Here is a 17,325-nt window from a genome sequence, read left to right as displayed (position 1 = left end):
GTCAGTCATTATTTTGATAACTATATTTATTTAAACTAATATTCCAATCCTATATTATTAAAAAAAACTGTAAACATTTTATTGTTTTACATATCTATCTGGCTTAAATATTTGACCCAGTTAATTTTCTATTGCAACTTTAAAAAATTTGTTAGTGAAATATTTCATTTCAATGGCATCTGATCATCTCGCATCGCCACCACTTGCCTCCTTGTTCTATCTGGTCATCAAATGTCATCCCGCAAGTTCAATATGATACCTGTTATGATACAGTCGACAGATTGATGGTATAGTCTGTTCGCTTCTCTTTAGTCCGTAGTCCAAACGGCATAAACAATCCTGGTACTTTTATTGTGTTTAAAAGCGGCTGGGAGAGAAGCAGGATAGGTGACAAGGCACATGCAGAGGTCAAACGCGATAGAAAAACAGGTATCGAACGATATGAGGATATGAGAAAACAGTGATCAAGAAAAGAGTTGGTGGGAATGGAAATTCCCAGCCAACTGACACAAAACAGTACTCCCAGAATAAACTCAATTATCGCCCCTTAACTCTGGTGACACATGATATACGTCACTTCCTGTTTCTTATATCTCTCTCTCTTTCGCGCTGGATCCTCGAGAAGCCAACATGTAACGAAGAGTCGCTCCTGTTGATGGCCGATGCCACTAACAGCGGTCCTGACTAACTCGTCAACCTATCTTCGATCGCAAGTAACAAAATCTTATCCTTAACAGACTCTCACTCTTTCTATCTCTTTCTTAATATTTCTCATGTATATTTATGCAAATAAATTGCATTCCTTCACTGATTTATACCGGTATGTTTTCGTCATCATTATGCGAACTTTTGCTTTTTCCATCCTTCTACCATCCAATACTTTCACCACACACATGGGGACGGGATCGTCTATAACACAAGCAGACCATCCTGTCCTTCTCTCAACAAGTTCCACAAGCTTGCGCTTCTCGGAAAGAAGCTACTGGAATAGAAAGTTAGATTACAATGAGGTATCAAAACGTTGAATTGATGGAGACCACTAGACCAAGGAGTCAAACGAGCTGGAAAAAAGGAAGCAGGGAATAGATCAGACAAGTTCAGTTTGGTTTGGTTTGGTTGTTTTACGACATATCAACCCTTTTCGGGTTATTTAATGCCGAATCCAGTTATTTTGGAAATGTTTTTTGTGCTTCAAGTTCTTTATATCTGCAAATATTTATTTGTAAAGTTTGGTTTGGTTGTTTTGTTTTAAGGCATATATAAACCGTTTTCGGGTTATTTAATGCCGAATCCAGTTATTTTGGAAATATTATTAATTTTTAGAAGGTTTCTATTCTTCAGGTTCTCTGTATCTTCAATCACTAGTTTGTAGCGTTTGGTTTGGTTGTTTTATAGTGGATGTTATCATTTTTTTTTTGTTCCCTGCCCTGAAGAACATGAATGCGTTTTGCAATGCGAGAGGGAATGTTTGGTACATTTTAAGTTAGGCAACCAGTCAGGAAGAGGGGGAGATAGAAAGAGAAAAGGGGAAATGGGAAGAAGGAAAAGGGAGGAAAAGGTAGATTGTTGTTTTTCGTTTTGCAGAACATAATTAAGTTTTGCAAAAGGAAGTAGAAAAAAAAAATCAATGTTAGATGCATTTTGTCTCAGGAAGCCAATCAGACAAGCTTGAAGAATACAAACCATAATAGTATTTATAGAAAACTAACAATTTCTATACATAGGTTGTAGAGAAAGAAAAAAAGATAGGCCAATTCAATTACAGCTGTTTTTGCACTTTATAGAGTACCCTCAAATGAGAGCAATAAAAACTAACAGGAAGCCAATATCTTCAGACAGCCTGATCTGGTAGCATCATCAGACAAGCTTGAAGAATACAAACCATAATAGTATTTATAGAAAACTAACAATATCTATATATAGGTTGTAGAGAAAGAAAAAAGATAGGCCAATTATGAGAACAATATTCCATATATGGCTTGATAGTGGACTTGCAGAGATAGGTCTAAAAACGTGTATAGAGCGATAAAAAGAACTAACTTTACGAGATGCAGAAAGAACAAGGGATCTAATATATAAAAATGTAACGAGAAAAAAATTTCAAGAAGGTTCAGAATTTTTGAGGTGACGATTTGTTATATCTTTTGGATTCTTCGGTTTACTATTCTCATCTTGAGTGTTATTTTCAGTTTCAGCCGATATGCTACGCAGCCATTTTTTTTTTTTTTTTTTTTTTTTTTTTACATAGGAATTACCACTTCTCAAGGCCTGGAGGCCATGCGAGGATAAGGGTTAATGAGTGTACAGTAATCAACGAGATAATATCGTAGTAATTGTTAGTAGAGGAAATTTGATAAATTGGATTACTTAAGAGGACGGTTGCAACTTAAAAACATTATCTTTCATCTAGCAATTAAGGATATAGATATAAAATTTTCAATGATTTTTTTTTTAAAAAGTGCAACAGAATGTACATTACATAAAATAAATCCAAGGCAATTTTTTGATTCAATTTAAATTAAATTTTTATACTTTACTTTGTAAAATGTATAAAAGTGCACTTTGAAGATAAATAAATTTCAAAATTGAATCTTGTATCTTTATTTTTAAAGCCTATAGTAAAAACATTTTGTTTAACAATTTTCATGCCTTGGATGAAATGCTTTTCTAACTTGTGGATATGTACTCGCTAACCACTTCGGATTTTGCCAAGCTGGAGTAATAAGTTCTTTTCCAAAAAATATATTTATTATTATTATTATTAAATATAAATTTAATTATATCAGCTTCAAACATTAATGTAAACAATTTGATATCTCTATTCTTATATAAAAGCCACTTTGTGTGTGTGTGTACGTTCCTTCCTCGTAGGTTCCGAAATGGCTGAGCCTATCTTTTGCAAATTTCACTCAAAGGTAATTTATATGTCTGGCAGTGTTCTTAGATATGTTTTGTACAGAAATTCATCTGAAAAAATCCGATCTTTAAAATAATGTTTCTCTCTTATAAAAAAAAAAAAAAAGAAGAATTTTTATAGGGGAATATTTTGCATTAACACCGGCCAAGGGAAATAATAAAATCTTAGCAAATCATTTCTTCTTAAAAATATAGCTTAGTGATAGAGCATTCCACTACGAATCGAATAATCCCCTGTTCAAGCCAGGATGTACCTCACCATTTTATTTTAATTTTTTTTTTTATTAATGAGTTCAATTTACGATAAAAGAAAAGGTACCATTTAAAACCGCTGCAAATCATTTCTTCATTTGCATATTTTAAAACTAAACATTAATCAGAAGTGACTTTTCAAGGATAGTCATCGCCAAGCCCAAATATCAGCTGACATGATATTGTAAACAAACACAGACGGAATTTGATGAACGAAATTATCATTATTTTCAATGAATTTTGTGCGAATTAGTCCACCAGGCAAATTATTCTTTGTAATATATAATAATCAATTGAGAATCAATCTACATAAATTAAAATATCATGTTTAAGCGTATTGTATGACAGGGCAATGACAAGCGGCCAGCTATTGAAATTATAATTATTAGCCATAGGAATTGAGTAGTGATTAATGACACAGACTGACAACCTGGGCGTGCCAAGTTCGAATCCAGTTCATTCCACAGAAACCCTTTCTTTTAGGATGTTAGCAACCTTCATGTTGTCCCTGCCGTAAGTACCTGATATCTTTCTAGAGAGAATTCTAACTAGGAAGATATCAGGGAAATGAATACCAACAATAGAATCATGTGATTCATACGAAATGAATGATGCTGCAGCTCCTCCTCCTCCTCCTCCTTTGCCACAACAACATCAACAGCAGCAGCAGTGGCAGAAGCAGCCGCAGCAGTTATAGAGCAGAAGGCTTACATTCAAGTTTCGCCCATCTTTGAGCTCTCCATTAGGACACAGGTCCTCTGTTCTTGTAAGTAAGAAAAACATTAAATAAATAAAAATAAGATAGGATAGACAGAGAATTCGAACCTGGAAGGCTAGGTTTGGAATTAAGATTTAAGAAGGAATTCCCATTCTTTAGTTTTAATATAAAATAGCAGATATATTTGTTTGAAAAGGAATTTGATGATTCAATTCTTTTTATGAAAACTGAATCGAAACAAGGTCAGTTGGAAAAACGAACAATAGCAAATTTAAATATGTTGGAAAATAGTTCAGGTCGAAAATAGGTTAGAAGAATTCGGTCTACAGAAATGGGATAGACATGCGAGAAACAGTGCATGTTTTAGCTACGTGAAACATGTCAGGCCACGGGATCGATCAAGTACGTTTTTGGCCATGCGATGACGTCATGGATGAGAAATGAATTGTCAATATAGATGCTAGTTTGAGATAGAAACAGTCAGAACAGGGGAGAGACCGAAACAGAGTCGACAGACAGGGGCAGACAGGAGAGTCGAGTCTGGATTGAATCCCCCTTTGGAAGCGAAGGGTTAGAAGTTGTAATCATGTAATGACTTTGAATTTCTGGATGTGAAATCATTGACCGGTCGAAGTAATAAAAGAAACATCACATTTTGTAACTGCAGTCTTCGTTGTCATCTTTCTACCAAATTGAAGGCAATGTGAAATTGTATTTATATTAACATTGTCTCCCTCGTCTATAATGAACTTTGTGTATAAACCCCATCCTTAAGTAATGTGTCTCCCCCAACATCTTAAGAAATGTGTCTCCCTCAATAACAAGAAGTAATGAATGTCCCCTCCTGTGAACTGATAACTCATCCCTCTCCTAAAACATGTGTTAAGAAGATATATGTTATAAGAACCACAGACAGTAAAAATGTATAAATGTATCTCTCTTCTATCCCCCTCTCATCGTGTATTACATGTCCCCGCCTCTCTCTTTAGAATGTACTCGATATATGTCTTCCCAATATGAACACTCAACTATATAAGACCCCAGTATGCAACACACCTAGGATTCGAAACCTGGGCATCTGTACAAGCTGAGCTATCATACTGCACACAGAAACGTCGATCGACCTATCGTAGATTGGCTGATTGTGGACAGAACCTACGATGATACCATGACATTTTCCCTCCTTTCCCAAATGAAAACAAAACGACTTATTCATTTATTGTATCATTTATATTTAAGTTCTATTTGTGATCGATCGTTGGTTGTCGTTTGTCGGCACTCAAAAGAAAGCCTTGCTATTTCCTGGGTGGAAAAAGGAGCCACAAATCGGATGGAGCCATGTCTTTCTGATAGAATGGTGGCAAGAGGTACAGGTCCAGCTTTCGGAAGTATTCCAAACGATGACTGAAAGAAAAAACACAAAACAATAAAAACGACTGATAAATTATTTTTTTTTTTGAAAGTCAGTTCATCAACAAATTTACAGTCGAATATCAAAGAAGGATGCAAAAATATTTATCATGCCTTAACTATTTCTTTTCCTTCTTTTTCTGCACTCTTCCACCATTCATTCAAAACATACTGTCGCTCATCATTTTGTTTACATAGCTGATTTCGATCATCTTCACTACTTCTTTTGCACCCTTCCACCATTCATTCAAAACATACTGTCGCTCATCATTTTGTTTATCTGAAAGTCTGAGAACATACATTATCACACTATGTTCTAGGTGGTTTACGTCGTTTTCTGCACCCTTCCAACATTCCTTCAAGACATGATGCAGAATGAGATCGATTATTTGTATAATTTGGATTTTTTAGGTGGATGTAATCACTGACATTCAGATGTACCTTACCGAACTCGGGAATCTTTCTGTCAAACTCAGAAATCTTTCTGTCGAACTCGGGAATGCGTGCAGAATTTCGAATGGAACACTTATTTAATCCACGGGGGTAACATGCTCGTTTCGTCAGACATAACTAAGTAATTCACAATTATATTTTGATTGTCGACTACACTGAGGATCGAACTTACAATCTCCAGAAGAGGGTAACTTACAACTGAATATTATCAAATACTGCAGACAATTCTAGTGTGAAGTTTTGGAGCCTTAACATCCAAACAATATGACATAAATGCGGGAGTACCTCAGGAGTCTATCCTTGGACCTCTATTATTCCTGATATTCATAAACGACCTCCCTGATAATATTGTTTCGGAGATGGGTATATTTGCCGATGACACCACTCTCTATAACAGATATGAGGGGAAAACAAATGAACACATATCCAAGGAAATGGCAGAAACACTAGAGGACGACCTCCAATCCGTAGTGGAATGGGGACAAAAATGGTTGGTCACATTCAATGCTGCTAAGACTAAGCTTGTTTCCTTCAATAACTACAAGAAACCTTCTCTACCACCAATAGCAATGGCCAAGAACACATTGCCTGAAAGTACTTCTTTTAAACTCCTTGGCCTAACGTTTACAGGGAATATGAACTGGAATAGATACATTGAGAGCATTGCCAAGGCTGCTGCAAGGAAGGTTGGCTCCCTCTACCGTGCTAGAAAACTACTTACGCCTGCCAGTATCCTATACCTCTATAAGGCAACCATTCGCCCATGTATGGAGTACTGTTGTCACATCTGGGCTGGTGCATCTGCTGCTTGTCTCTCGCTCCTGGAAAGGGTTAAAAAAAGAGTCGCCAACCTGATAGGTCCTGAACTGTCATCTAGGCTTCAACCTCTGTCCCATCGACGTGATGTTGCATCCTTCTGCCTGTTCTACAAATACTTTAATGGTGAATGCTTTGACGAACTGCAAACACTTGTACCTCCCCGACGTAACTACCCCCGACAAGCTACTAAGTCTCATCCCTTTACAGTAGAGATCCCTAGGTGCAAGAAAGCCTTTTACTCCAATAGTTTCTTCCCCAGAACTGCGGGTCTTTGGAACTCCCTTCCGGGATTCTGCTTTCCCATCTGCAATGATATGCAGAAGTTCAAGTGTAATGTTAACAAACATCTTTCTACTCTTCTCCCCTCATAATGACCCCGCTAATTAATTCCCTAATAGTAGCCCCCTGCTTCAAAGTGGCACTGTGCCTTGTTAGGGGTGAAAATTGAATAAAAAAAAAAAAAAATATAGCATAATCATGTTAGACACATCGGTTCCCATCAGATCACCAAAGTTAAGCAACGATAAGCCTGGCCATTACCAGATGGGTGACCATTTGGGACTTCTAGGTGCTGCATATGCTCTCCGCTTATCTCGGCATTGTTTCAAGTTGTCCTGGACTCCTCCCTGTCACTGGACTCAAGCAAGGCGGATTCAGGAGATTTGTGGTCGGAAATTGTACACTCCTTGCCACACAATTACATGTGCAGCTTCCCCTTACAGAGGGTATCCTTTGTCTTTTTGTTTTAGACGTACACTTTTACCACTTATTATTATACATCACACACACACACACACATATCTATCTATATATATATATATATCCACATATACATATATATATATATATATATATATATATATATATATATGTAATTATTTCCACAGCCAAACAATGTCACAACCCACAAGAGCCATGACAGCCAAGGAACCAGAAGTCCAAGACTCGAGTTTCGCTCTCATTTGGGTTCATCAGTTAGACATATCTGAACCATGGATTGGAAACTCGAGCTTCAACTGAGCAAATGCCCCACACACAAGAAATTCTATTAATTAACACAGATCAAGCAAAGTAAGTTGGGTTGCGACATTGTTTGGCTGTGGAAATAATTATATATAATCTCTCACATTCTGAAATATATATATATATATATATATATATATATATAAAGTTGAGTTTTTTTTCTCGCTCTGACATAGATATTAAAAGTCTATTTTTTCTATTTAAAAATTATTAAAACAAACTTCTTACTATACAAGTGACTTCATGAAGGTTAATTAATTTGCATATTCCCTTGAAAAAAAAAACGAACATCATTAATTAATATTCAGTTTTTATGATTTCTTATTAGGTTATAGGTTTCTATTAATTCATTACACTTAATTATTTTATGCATATTTTTTACATTGTGCATAATTGTGTAGAATTTGGGATAAAAACGTTCAAGCATACGAACATGTTTTATATATATATATAAATCCCTGTATATACATAAAAGCAACTTTGTCAGTGCTAAGCATCTTTATCGAACATCTTGAATATTTAGTCTACAGATTTGAAACTGGATATATTTGGATCTCAGGAATATTTTCGATTTTGTTTTTAGCCTATAAAAATAAGGGTCAAAATTAAAAAAAACAAAAACAATTGACCTTGGCAGAAGTAAATCAACTAACTTTTACGTATGCGTAGATATACATTTTTAGCCTGAAGTCACAAATTTTTACTCTTTTTCATCTACTCGGTGAAGGCTGATGTGCTAAATAACGACTATGGTTGAAGCACTGAGTGTTTTGGTTTCGATTCTAGCTGATGGCACTGAAGACATTTTATTTTAAACTTTGGAAATAATTACAGTATATATTGGGTACAATATAATAATTAATAGAAAATTTGTTGTACAATAATGAATACGATATGTGCATAAATTAAAATATCATATTTAAACGTATATAATCACCAGGCAACACCGGGCCGCCTGCTGGTATATATATAAAAATTATCTTGTCTGTGTGTGTGTGTGCGCGTGTAGAATAGTCTCTACCAAACTATTCTGTCAATTTTTAGTCTACAGACATGAAACTTGATATATAGGGTATTTTGACTTGTGAAACAAATGCGATTTGGTTTTTAGTCATTGAAAAAAGCTGCTAAGGGGTCAAAATTAAAAAATTGTAATTTAGAAAGCATGTCGACTTAAAGTGCTTGTCCGTCCATGTGCAAATAGACAATGATACGTTTAAGTCGGTTTATTTTTAAAGCTTTGATATGCATGTCGCTTTAGCTTAGATGATAGCAAATAATGTTGGAAAACTGAATGTTTTGGTTTCAGTTCTAGCTGATGGTACCCAAGTCATGTTTTTTTAAACTTTTGAAATTACTACTATATATTAGGTACAATATAATAATCAACAGATAATTGCTTACATGGATTAAAATATCATAGTTAATGATATTTTACGATCTGCTAGTATATATATATATATATATATATATATATATATATATATATATATATATATTAATCCTGGCTTGAGGTAGTTGCCTGTCTAGCCGCACTGATGAGCTGTGAAACAGCGAAACAGTACTGTATGTGGATGACTATAATGCTCCTCATTTTGAGTTGAGCATATTGAGAAGTGATACACGAATTACCATTAGCATGTATAAAGCGATGGTCTTTGTGTAGACAAATCGAGCTTAGGTATTTCGAATGATGTCAGAACATTGTTTATTCACGACTCGCACAGCAGCCGCTGATTAGCATAATGGTTAATGTTGTACAGGCGGTCGGGTTTCAATCTTGGCTTGAAGTAGTTTCCTGTCTAGCCGCACTGATGAGCTGTGAAACAGCGAAATAGTACTGTATGTGGATGACTATATATATATATATATATATATATATATATATATATATATATATATATATATATATATAAATAGGGCAACAACAGTATGAAACAAACCATTAAAATTTTACCATGCAGCAACAATACACCCCCAATTTAACCCTAAAACATATACCCCTTAAACTCAACACTATGTTAAAGATTATATACAATCTTATATATCATACAATATATAACAAGCCTTTCCTTTATTTATTTAAAATTCAATAAAGCTTCCCCCAACATTCTATAATTCCTCTTAATCTTTTTCATCCCTAATGAACACTACGCTAGACACCGCATCTTCCCCATGCTACCTAGCACCTTCTCTACTCTTCTGATGAGAAGCATTAGGCTTCGAAATGCCCTGGCATAGAGAGTCCCTTCTATCCCCCAAATTTAGCTGGTATTCCATTATTCAATAAATGATCCATTCTATATCTACCAATATATAGTTTTGTGACTTCATTTCATACTATTGTTGTCCTATTTTATAAGCTCCAATAATAATTGTTGAGCTTGCCATTATCCAGATAAGTCTGCCCTTGTGGATTTGAACTCTCTCTTTTCCTCTTATGCATTAAGTTATATATATATATATATATATATATATATATATATATATATATATGTATATATGTGCAGGACCTATCATATACACATTGTCTATAAAATCTCCTACCTAACACGGACTGAGATGAGACTACAAGAATAAAGTGATCACTAGCATCCAAATTGGAGTGGGGTATTCAATCATGTCTCTCGATACTAGGACTTATACTGGAGTCTTTGCGACAATCAATAAGATTTAAAAGGGGCAAAAATTAACTTGAAAGATGAAAATATATCATTTGAAAAGTGCAAAAAAATGATTGGAAAGAAAAAAAAAATAATTGGGAAAAAGTAAAAAATAATTGGAAAGATGAAAAAAATAACTGAAAAATAATTTGATGCAAAAGGAATCTAATTGGGAAAAAGCAAAAATAAAAAAAAATAATTGAAAAGATGAAAAAAATTATTCAAACAGTAATTTGATGCAAAAAAAAAAAAATAATAATAATTGGAAAAAAGTAAAAAATAATTGGAAAGATGAAAAAAATTATTCAAACAGTAATTTGATGCAAAAAAAAAAAATAATAATTGGAAAAAAGTAAAAAAATAATTGGAAAAAAGCCAAAAAAATAATTAAAACTACGAAAAAAAATAATTGAAAAAATAATTTGAGGTAAAAAAAGAAAAAGAAAACATAAACTGATCGTCGGATAGCTTACAAATCAGGTTGTTTGAATTTTCCTTCTGGTGTCGGGAACAAGGATAGGTATTTGCGATTACTGCCTTCTCCATGAATGGCAAAGGCATTGAATTTGGTCACGTGATAGGGGAAATACTCCAGCGGGATATAGGCAACCCCAGTCCAAGTGTTTTCATATTTCTTCACATAGTATTGAAGAGGGAGTTGTTGCTAGAAATACAGAAATCAATGGATATATTATGAAAATATTTATATACTTCTATACTCACACACGACAGTTTATTTAGCAACAGTTAAAATCACATACTACATTACTCCTTAATGTAATGCTGAGAGTGGAGACGACTATCTCAAGGCAGATGCAAAATGAGTTACAGGCGTTGAAGGTCTGTTGCAGTGAAAGTGTCCATAATGTCAGTATTCAGAAAGCTGACTGTATTATGGGCATGGTTGTTGGTCTTGGTCTTCATCACACTGCAAAAGAAATAGACAAGTGAGTCGTAGTTGGGTGAGAAGAACGGCTACAAGTCTGGTGACCATTCTCTTTACCATATAAAGTCATCACCTTGACTTTCGCCATCTTCTTAGAGGAAACATGGGTGAGACTGGCGCTGAAAGGAGTAACCAATGTCTTTCTTGATTGTTAAGCAGCCCATGTCAGCATGTATCTTGATGTAGTTCTGGTTACGGATTTTTTTTTTCTGAGGTGTATATGTAAGGGAAAATTCAATATTAACATAAATATATTGATATGAGGAAGATTGTTGTATCCTCTTAGCCAAGGGTGCATAAGTGGAATCCTGCTAAACAGTGTAAGTGAGTTTACTTAACCAGGGTTTCATCATACTCTCCAGCAACTTCTGGTAGATCTCGAAGAAGACGTCTCTCTCACTGGATATGATATCAAGAAGGGAAACTTTGCATACCTCATATTAGAAACTTCTTTGATGTCTTTGTGGATTCACCCATCATTCTTCCATGTTCAAAATTCTTTTCACCAGAAAAAGTCATTAGCTTGACATTCCTCATCTCCTTGGAGGCATTCGTGATTAGCATGAGTGAAACTGACAGTGGGAGGAGTAACCAAATTGTTTAGGAGATTGTCCATTGTGACAGCCCATGTCAGTATGTATTTTGATTTTGATGTAGTTCTTGATTTAGATTTCTTTCTTTTTTTTTTTTTTTGAAGAGTATACGGAAGTAAAAATTCAATATTAATATAAATATATTGATTGTTCTACATAAACAAAACAATCAAATCAATTGATTTCCTGCTTTAGTTGGGGATCCATCATAGGAGATAGCTTCACATGCCTCCCTGCGGTGATTTAGTCCACAATACGTTGTAGTCTATATTGTATTATAGAGAACCTACTGTTGATTTTATAAAATTATTTTTCATAAATAACGGTTTAAATTAAAGTTTAAAATGCAAAAGTCAAGTATCATAGTTCAGTTGTGCTCTAAACAGAAACATTCATTTCAAATGTGCCCCTGTCATATCAAAGAACCTACTGTTGGTTTTATATGTCGGGTCTTTCAGCTTGTGTGGGAATAAAACTTCTCAAATTACAATTTTTTTCAATTGGCTTCTTAACAGCGTTTGGAATAGACATCCCAAATTCCCCATGTTAAGAATGGCTTCTGAAATAGACACCATCAATCTTACCATCTTAAGAATGGCGTTCGGAGTAGAAATCCCCAACACGCCCATGTAAAGAACGGCTTTTGGAGTAGACAACCCCCCTTTTTGTGGGGAGAAATAATTCCCCCAAATTTAAACATGATAATCGTTGTCAGCATACCCACCCGCAAATGCTAAAAAAAAAAAATTGGGGGTAGCAATGTCGATAGGAGAGAAGATTTTTTTATCATGTGTGTGTACAAACCTGGCAGCCAGTGGATTACAGTGTATAATACAGCTCTTTATATCTCTATAAGTACTTGCCTCCACAAAAGTTGAATGAGATTTTCTTAATCAGCACAGACAAAAACCTATATAAGTCGTCATTCTAAAGAAAGTTGAAGACCTAATGTAAAAATTTACCACTCGATCCTCCCAAATAAGTTAACATGTGTGCAATTTCGAGAATCAGTCCAGAAAAGAAAATTAAATAAAATACTCCACAGAATTCAAAATTGGTGAAAACACAAGTATATAACAAATAAGTCTTCCATATGCAATGAAATTTAGATTAAACTGTAGAGTAGGTAATTGGTGTAAAAAATCTAATCGTCAACCGGAATAGTAAATGCCAAAAACAAAAAAAAAGCAAGATGTTTTTTTTCAGGGCAGGTTTTTATTTGGGGGAGAATACTTACATTCCCTACTTTTTTTTTTGGTGGGGGTGATGGTGGGGGGGGAGAATACTTACATTCCCTACTTTTTTTTGGTGGGGGTGAGGGTGGAGAGGAGGATACTTACATTCCCTTCTATTTTTTTTTTTTTATTTTTAAATTTTTTTTTTACACCCCCATGGGGTTCCTTACTACATCATCTACACACACCCAGGCACCCCGCTACTGTTGTTTTGATCCCCTCCCCCCCACCGGGGTCCTTACTACACCACCTAAACACCCAGGCAACACCGGGCATCCCCGCTAGTCAACAATAAAGACCAAGTTTACAGAGTACATTTAAAGAAGATACATTAAAACAAAGAACGTTAAAACAGAGGTACATATTCACATATATACAAGAGATATATCATACAGAGAAGTTATGAACAATGCGCGTATGATGTTGAAAGTATTCTTTGTGCGCATTGTTCATTGTGCATATGTATGTTTGGTGTTTGTATATGACCACAAAAGTTCATTAAAGTATACGTTGAATATTCATTGTGTATGCGAGAGTATACTTGTGTATTCTTTCTTACCTTGAAAAGGAATATACGTCCGTTTTATCTTAAACATAAGTATTCGCCTACCGAGGCAAACGAAAAATGTGCATCCCACTACATTGGACAGTTCAAATGAAAGAGAGAGAGACAGAACATAGCAGGAAGGAGAGAACACCTCCTCCCCGCTGTCGGGCAAATCGGAAATCACAATAAGGGCAGATAACCGGGGTGTAATTGATATGCGCGCATGTTCATGATCGCATATCAGTTCGGAAAGCATCTGCCCATAGGTTACATCGATCGAAATGGTGAAAATGACACTCAAGAAGAGAACAGTGGTCTGAAAAATCCAAGTAATTGCCATGGATGTGACAGAAAAGACGTTACATATATACAGTTTTTTTACTTTGTTCCAGTAAATAAGGTTATCAGTATTTAATTGTCTGTTTATGAGCATTTAATATGTTTGTATTTCTTTTCTTTTTTAGCGCTACTGTCTCAAGTGGAGAGCGACACCATTTTTGTAAACTTTTACAAATGTTCGTTCATTTAGGAATTGGTTTCATTCTGAAATAAGAGAATGCCAAGTGTCAGCCAATCAGGAAGAGTGGAACATGGCTAGGGAGCCGTTATTATTTGGGATTCAGAAATCGAAAAGAATATGTTATATCCCAGCCAGTTACTCACACAATAGTTGAAAAATGTAGAACTGGACCCAGTGACAACTATTAGCGGTGAGATCACTACATATTGAGAGAGAAAAATAGGAACTTCTTCCTATGTAGATGTGGCGATTGTGATGGGGTTGCTCATCGGATGTAATATAAAATTTTATTATCACAAGTGAATGTGGCAGAAATGGTGGTCGTAAGCTACATAAGACAGTGGCTATCTGGGTAGATGTATTGAATTTGTATGTGGCATCTGTTGTTGCAAACCTACGATACTTTTGTCCAGAGGGGAATTTCTGCAATGAAAATATATATATATATATATATATATATATATATATATATATATATATATATATATATATATTCACCATATTCCTTCTGCTTCACTTTTTTGTTATCAAGTAAGATCTTTGACTTACTTGTTGTTTCATCAAATATTTTTGCATGCAAAATCCGATCCTGCATTTTGCTAATTCCTACCCTCTGATGAGAAGAAAAGTATTTCTTCGAAACTTCACGGATTAAGGACTATCCACTTATCAAGTGTTTCCTTTTCAGATTAAATATGTTTTTAACTCTTTTCCAAAACACTTTGGAAAAGAGTTAAAAACATATTTAATCTGAAAAAGAAACACTTGATATATATATATATATATATATATATATATATAGAGAGAGAGAGAGAGAGAGAGATAGACAGATAGAGATGTAAATGTATAAGAAGGCTGTAGCAATGTAGACAACCAAAATACATTTGCATGACATCCACTTAGTTGGTTTCTTTTTTGAAAAAGAAATTAACCCACTTATATTGAACAGTAAGTCCATATCTACTGATTTATATATTATATATGTGATAGATAGATATACAAGGATTTATAAAATTAGCTTTAATATAAATCTCACCTGTCTGTTTAAATGTATGTAAGTATGCATGTATGTATGTCTGCCGAAAACTTTCGACGGATGAGACGGATTTTCACAGATTTTCGTTTTGAAGCTCGACACTTTGGACGACAAATACTGAAAAATTGGCCCAAAACATTAATTCCTTCACCCTCAACTGGGCACGTTTCTACATGGAGTGGTCGCTTTTTTTCGCCGATATTTTCGAAAGTCATCCCCTCTTTTCGATTGACAACTTCTTGTTTGGCATCATGGAGTAGGGGTAAGACGTCAGATTTTCTTTCACTTTCTTTTCTGCCTTAGCATGACGGGTTCGAACCTGCCTGCCTACTACCACTTTTTTTTTACACCTTCAAACACCCGGGCATCACCGGGCACCCAGACTAATCTATAATATAAATTTTACCTGTCTGTTTAAATGTATGTATGTATGTATGTATGTATGTATATTTGTATGTTTGCCTAAAACTTTCGATAGAGGCAACGGATTTTTACAAGATTGGAATTGTATTGACGGCGACCTTTCGGATGACAAATATAAAAAAAATTGGCTAAAAACATAAATTCCTTCACCCTCAACTGGGCACTTTTCTACAAGGAGGGGGTTGCTTTTTTTGCCGATATTTTCGAAAGTCATCCCCCTCTTTTCGATTGACTAGCCTTAATTTAAATCTCCGCCACTTCTGGTTTGGCGATGGATGCAACGGCAAAGACATCACTTTTTGTTTTCACATTCTTTTCCTCCTTCGTGTTGCAGGTTCGAACCTGCCTGCCTACTACCACTTTTTTTTTTTTGCTCAGCACACACCTTAAAACACCCGGGCAACGCCGGGCATCCAGACTCGTATATTATAAAATGTACTGTATGTGTCTGGCAGTGTTCTTAGATGGATTTTGTATCAAATTGTATTCGATAAGTATCAATAATGAAAAAAATCCCATGAACGAACGGGCTAATATTACACGTGCATTTGAGAAGTTTTATTACTACGCAAGCAAAAAGGTCAGACATATAAAATCAACAGTAGGTTCTTTTGATATGACGATGGTGCGTCCGAAATGAATGTTTCTGTTTAGAGCACAACTGAACCTTGATACTTGACTTTTGTATTTTAAAATTTAATTCAAGCCATTATATAAAAATAAGCTTACATATAAAAACAATTTTATGAAATTAACAGTTGGTTTTCTACAGTGCAATATAGACTATAGTGTATTGTGGACGAAGTTAATGCGGGAAGTGAAACTTCCGCCCGGTTCAACGCAATGTGTTCCAAACTGATTGAAAAATGAACAATTTCAACTATTTCGATGACAAAACAAACGTGGTAATATGAAATATTCGTTGACCATCATCCAGTCCCGGGCAACGCCGGGTCGCCTTGCTAGTTAGCAAATAAAAATTGTTTACTTACCACAACGCTATTTCTTCTTCCATTCAGCAGCAACACCAAATGTTCGCCATGCCTGTCAAAGCAAGGAAAACATGGTTGAATGTTTGAAATAAGCAGAAGTACCTTCCCATTGCCCAGGAAGTGTTGGGCATTTGAGCCGTGTGTGCTGATAAATCATTCTTGAACACCTACATTATCAACAACAATAATTATCAAATGTACCAAAAAGGTCATTTAAATAAAAATTATGCACCTGATACCTTAATACCTAGGCTGTGTGTATCGAAGATCGTATTGAAATAAGCTTGTTCCTGTAGAACAATAATAATTATCAAATGTACCAAAAGGATCATTTAACCCTTAGGCTACACTGGCTGTTAATTTTTTAACACCTAGTTTTCTATTACAAACAACTGCAACAATGGTGTTTTCAAGGACTATTGAATTCTTCTTTGTCCTAACTGCATTAATCAATGAATGAAACCCATGTTTGAAACTCATATTTGACTGTTTGTATTGTTTTTTGATAAAAAAATTCTTTTTCAAAGACCCGAGACTTGATTTTATGTGATGTGAGAATCGTAGGCAATGTGAGTAAAAATACCATCGTAGCCCAAGGGGTAAATAAAAATTATGAACCTGACAGACACCCGTGTGTGAAAGCAACAAAATTTTAACCCTTATCCTTGAGTGGCCTCTTGGCCTAGATAATGTGGTGATGCCTGTGTAAAAAAACAAAACAAAAAAAAACTTGGAATTGTCAGAAATAGGAGTTACAAGCATGATATTTGAAAGGCCAT

The 17,325-nt window shown here is 35.0% G+C and overlaps 1 protein-coding gene across 2 annotated transcripts in view; it reads right to left on the bottom strand.

Moving 5' to 3' along the window:
• Window positions 1-5,094: 5,094 nt before the first annotated feature.
• LOC145256467 (UPF0462 protein C4orf33-like) overlaps window positions 5,095-17,325 on the bottom strand; it is a 93,409-nt gene continuing 81,178 nt past the window's right edge. For both annotated transcript variants that reach the window (XM_080115403.1, XM_080115402.1), the window contains 3 exons: window positions 16,547-16,598; window positions 10,728-10,918; window positions 5,095-5,290 (listed from right to left, as the gene is read on the bottom strand). In XM_080115403.1, the coding sequence (XP_079971529.1) occupies window positions 5,182-5,290; window positions 10,728-10,918; window positions 16,547-16,598 (352 nt within the window). In that variant the 3' untranslated portion in view covers window positions 5,095-5,181. The remainder of the gene's footprint in view (window positions 5,291-10,727; window positions 10,919-16,546; window positions 16,599-17,325) is intronic.

Source organism: Euprymna scolopes, chromosome 32, assembly GCF_053919585.1.
Source record: "Euprymna scolopes isolate OS-2025 chromosome 32, ASM5391958v1, whole genome shotgun sequence".
In the NCBI taxonomy this organism is placed as follows: Eukaryota; Metazoa; Mollusca; class Cephalopoda; order Sepiida; family Sepiolidae; genus Euprymna; species Euprymna scolopes.
This window is presented reverse-complemented; position numbering and strand designations above follow the sequence as displayed.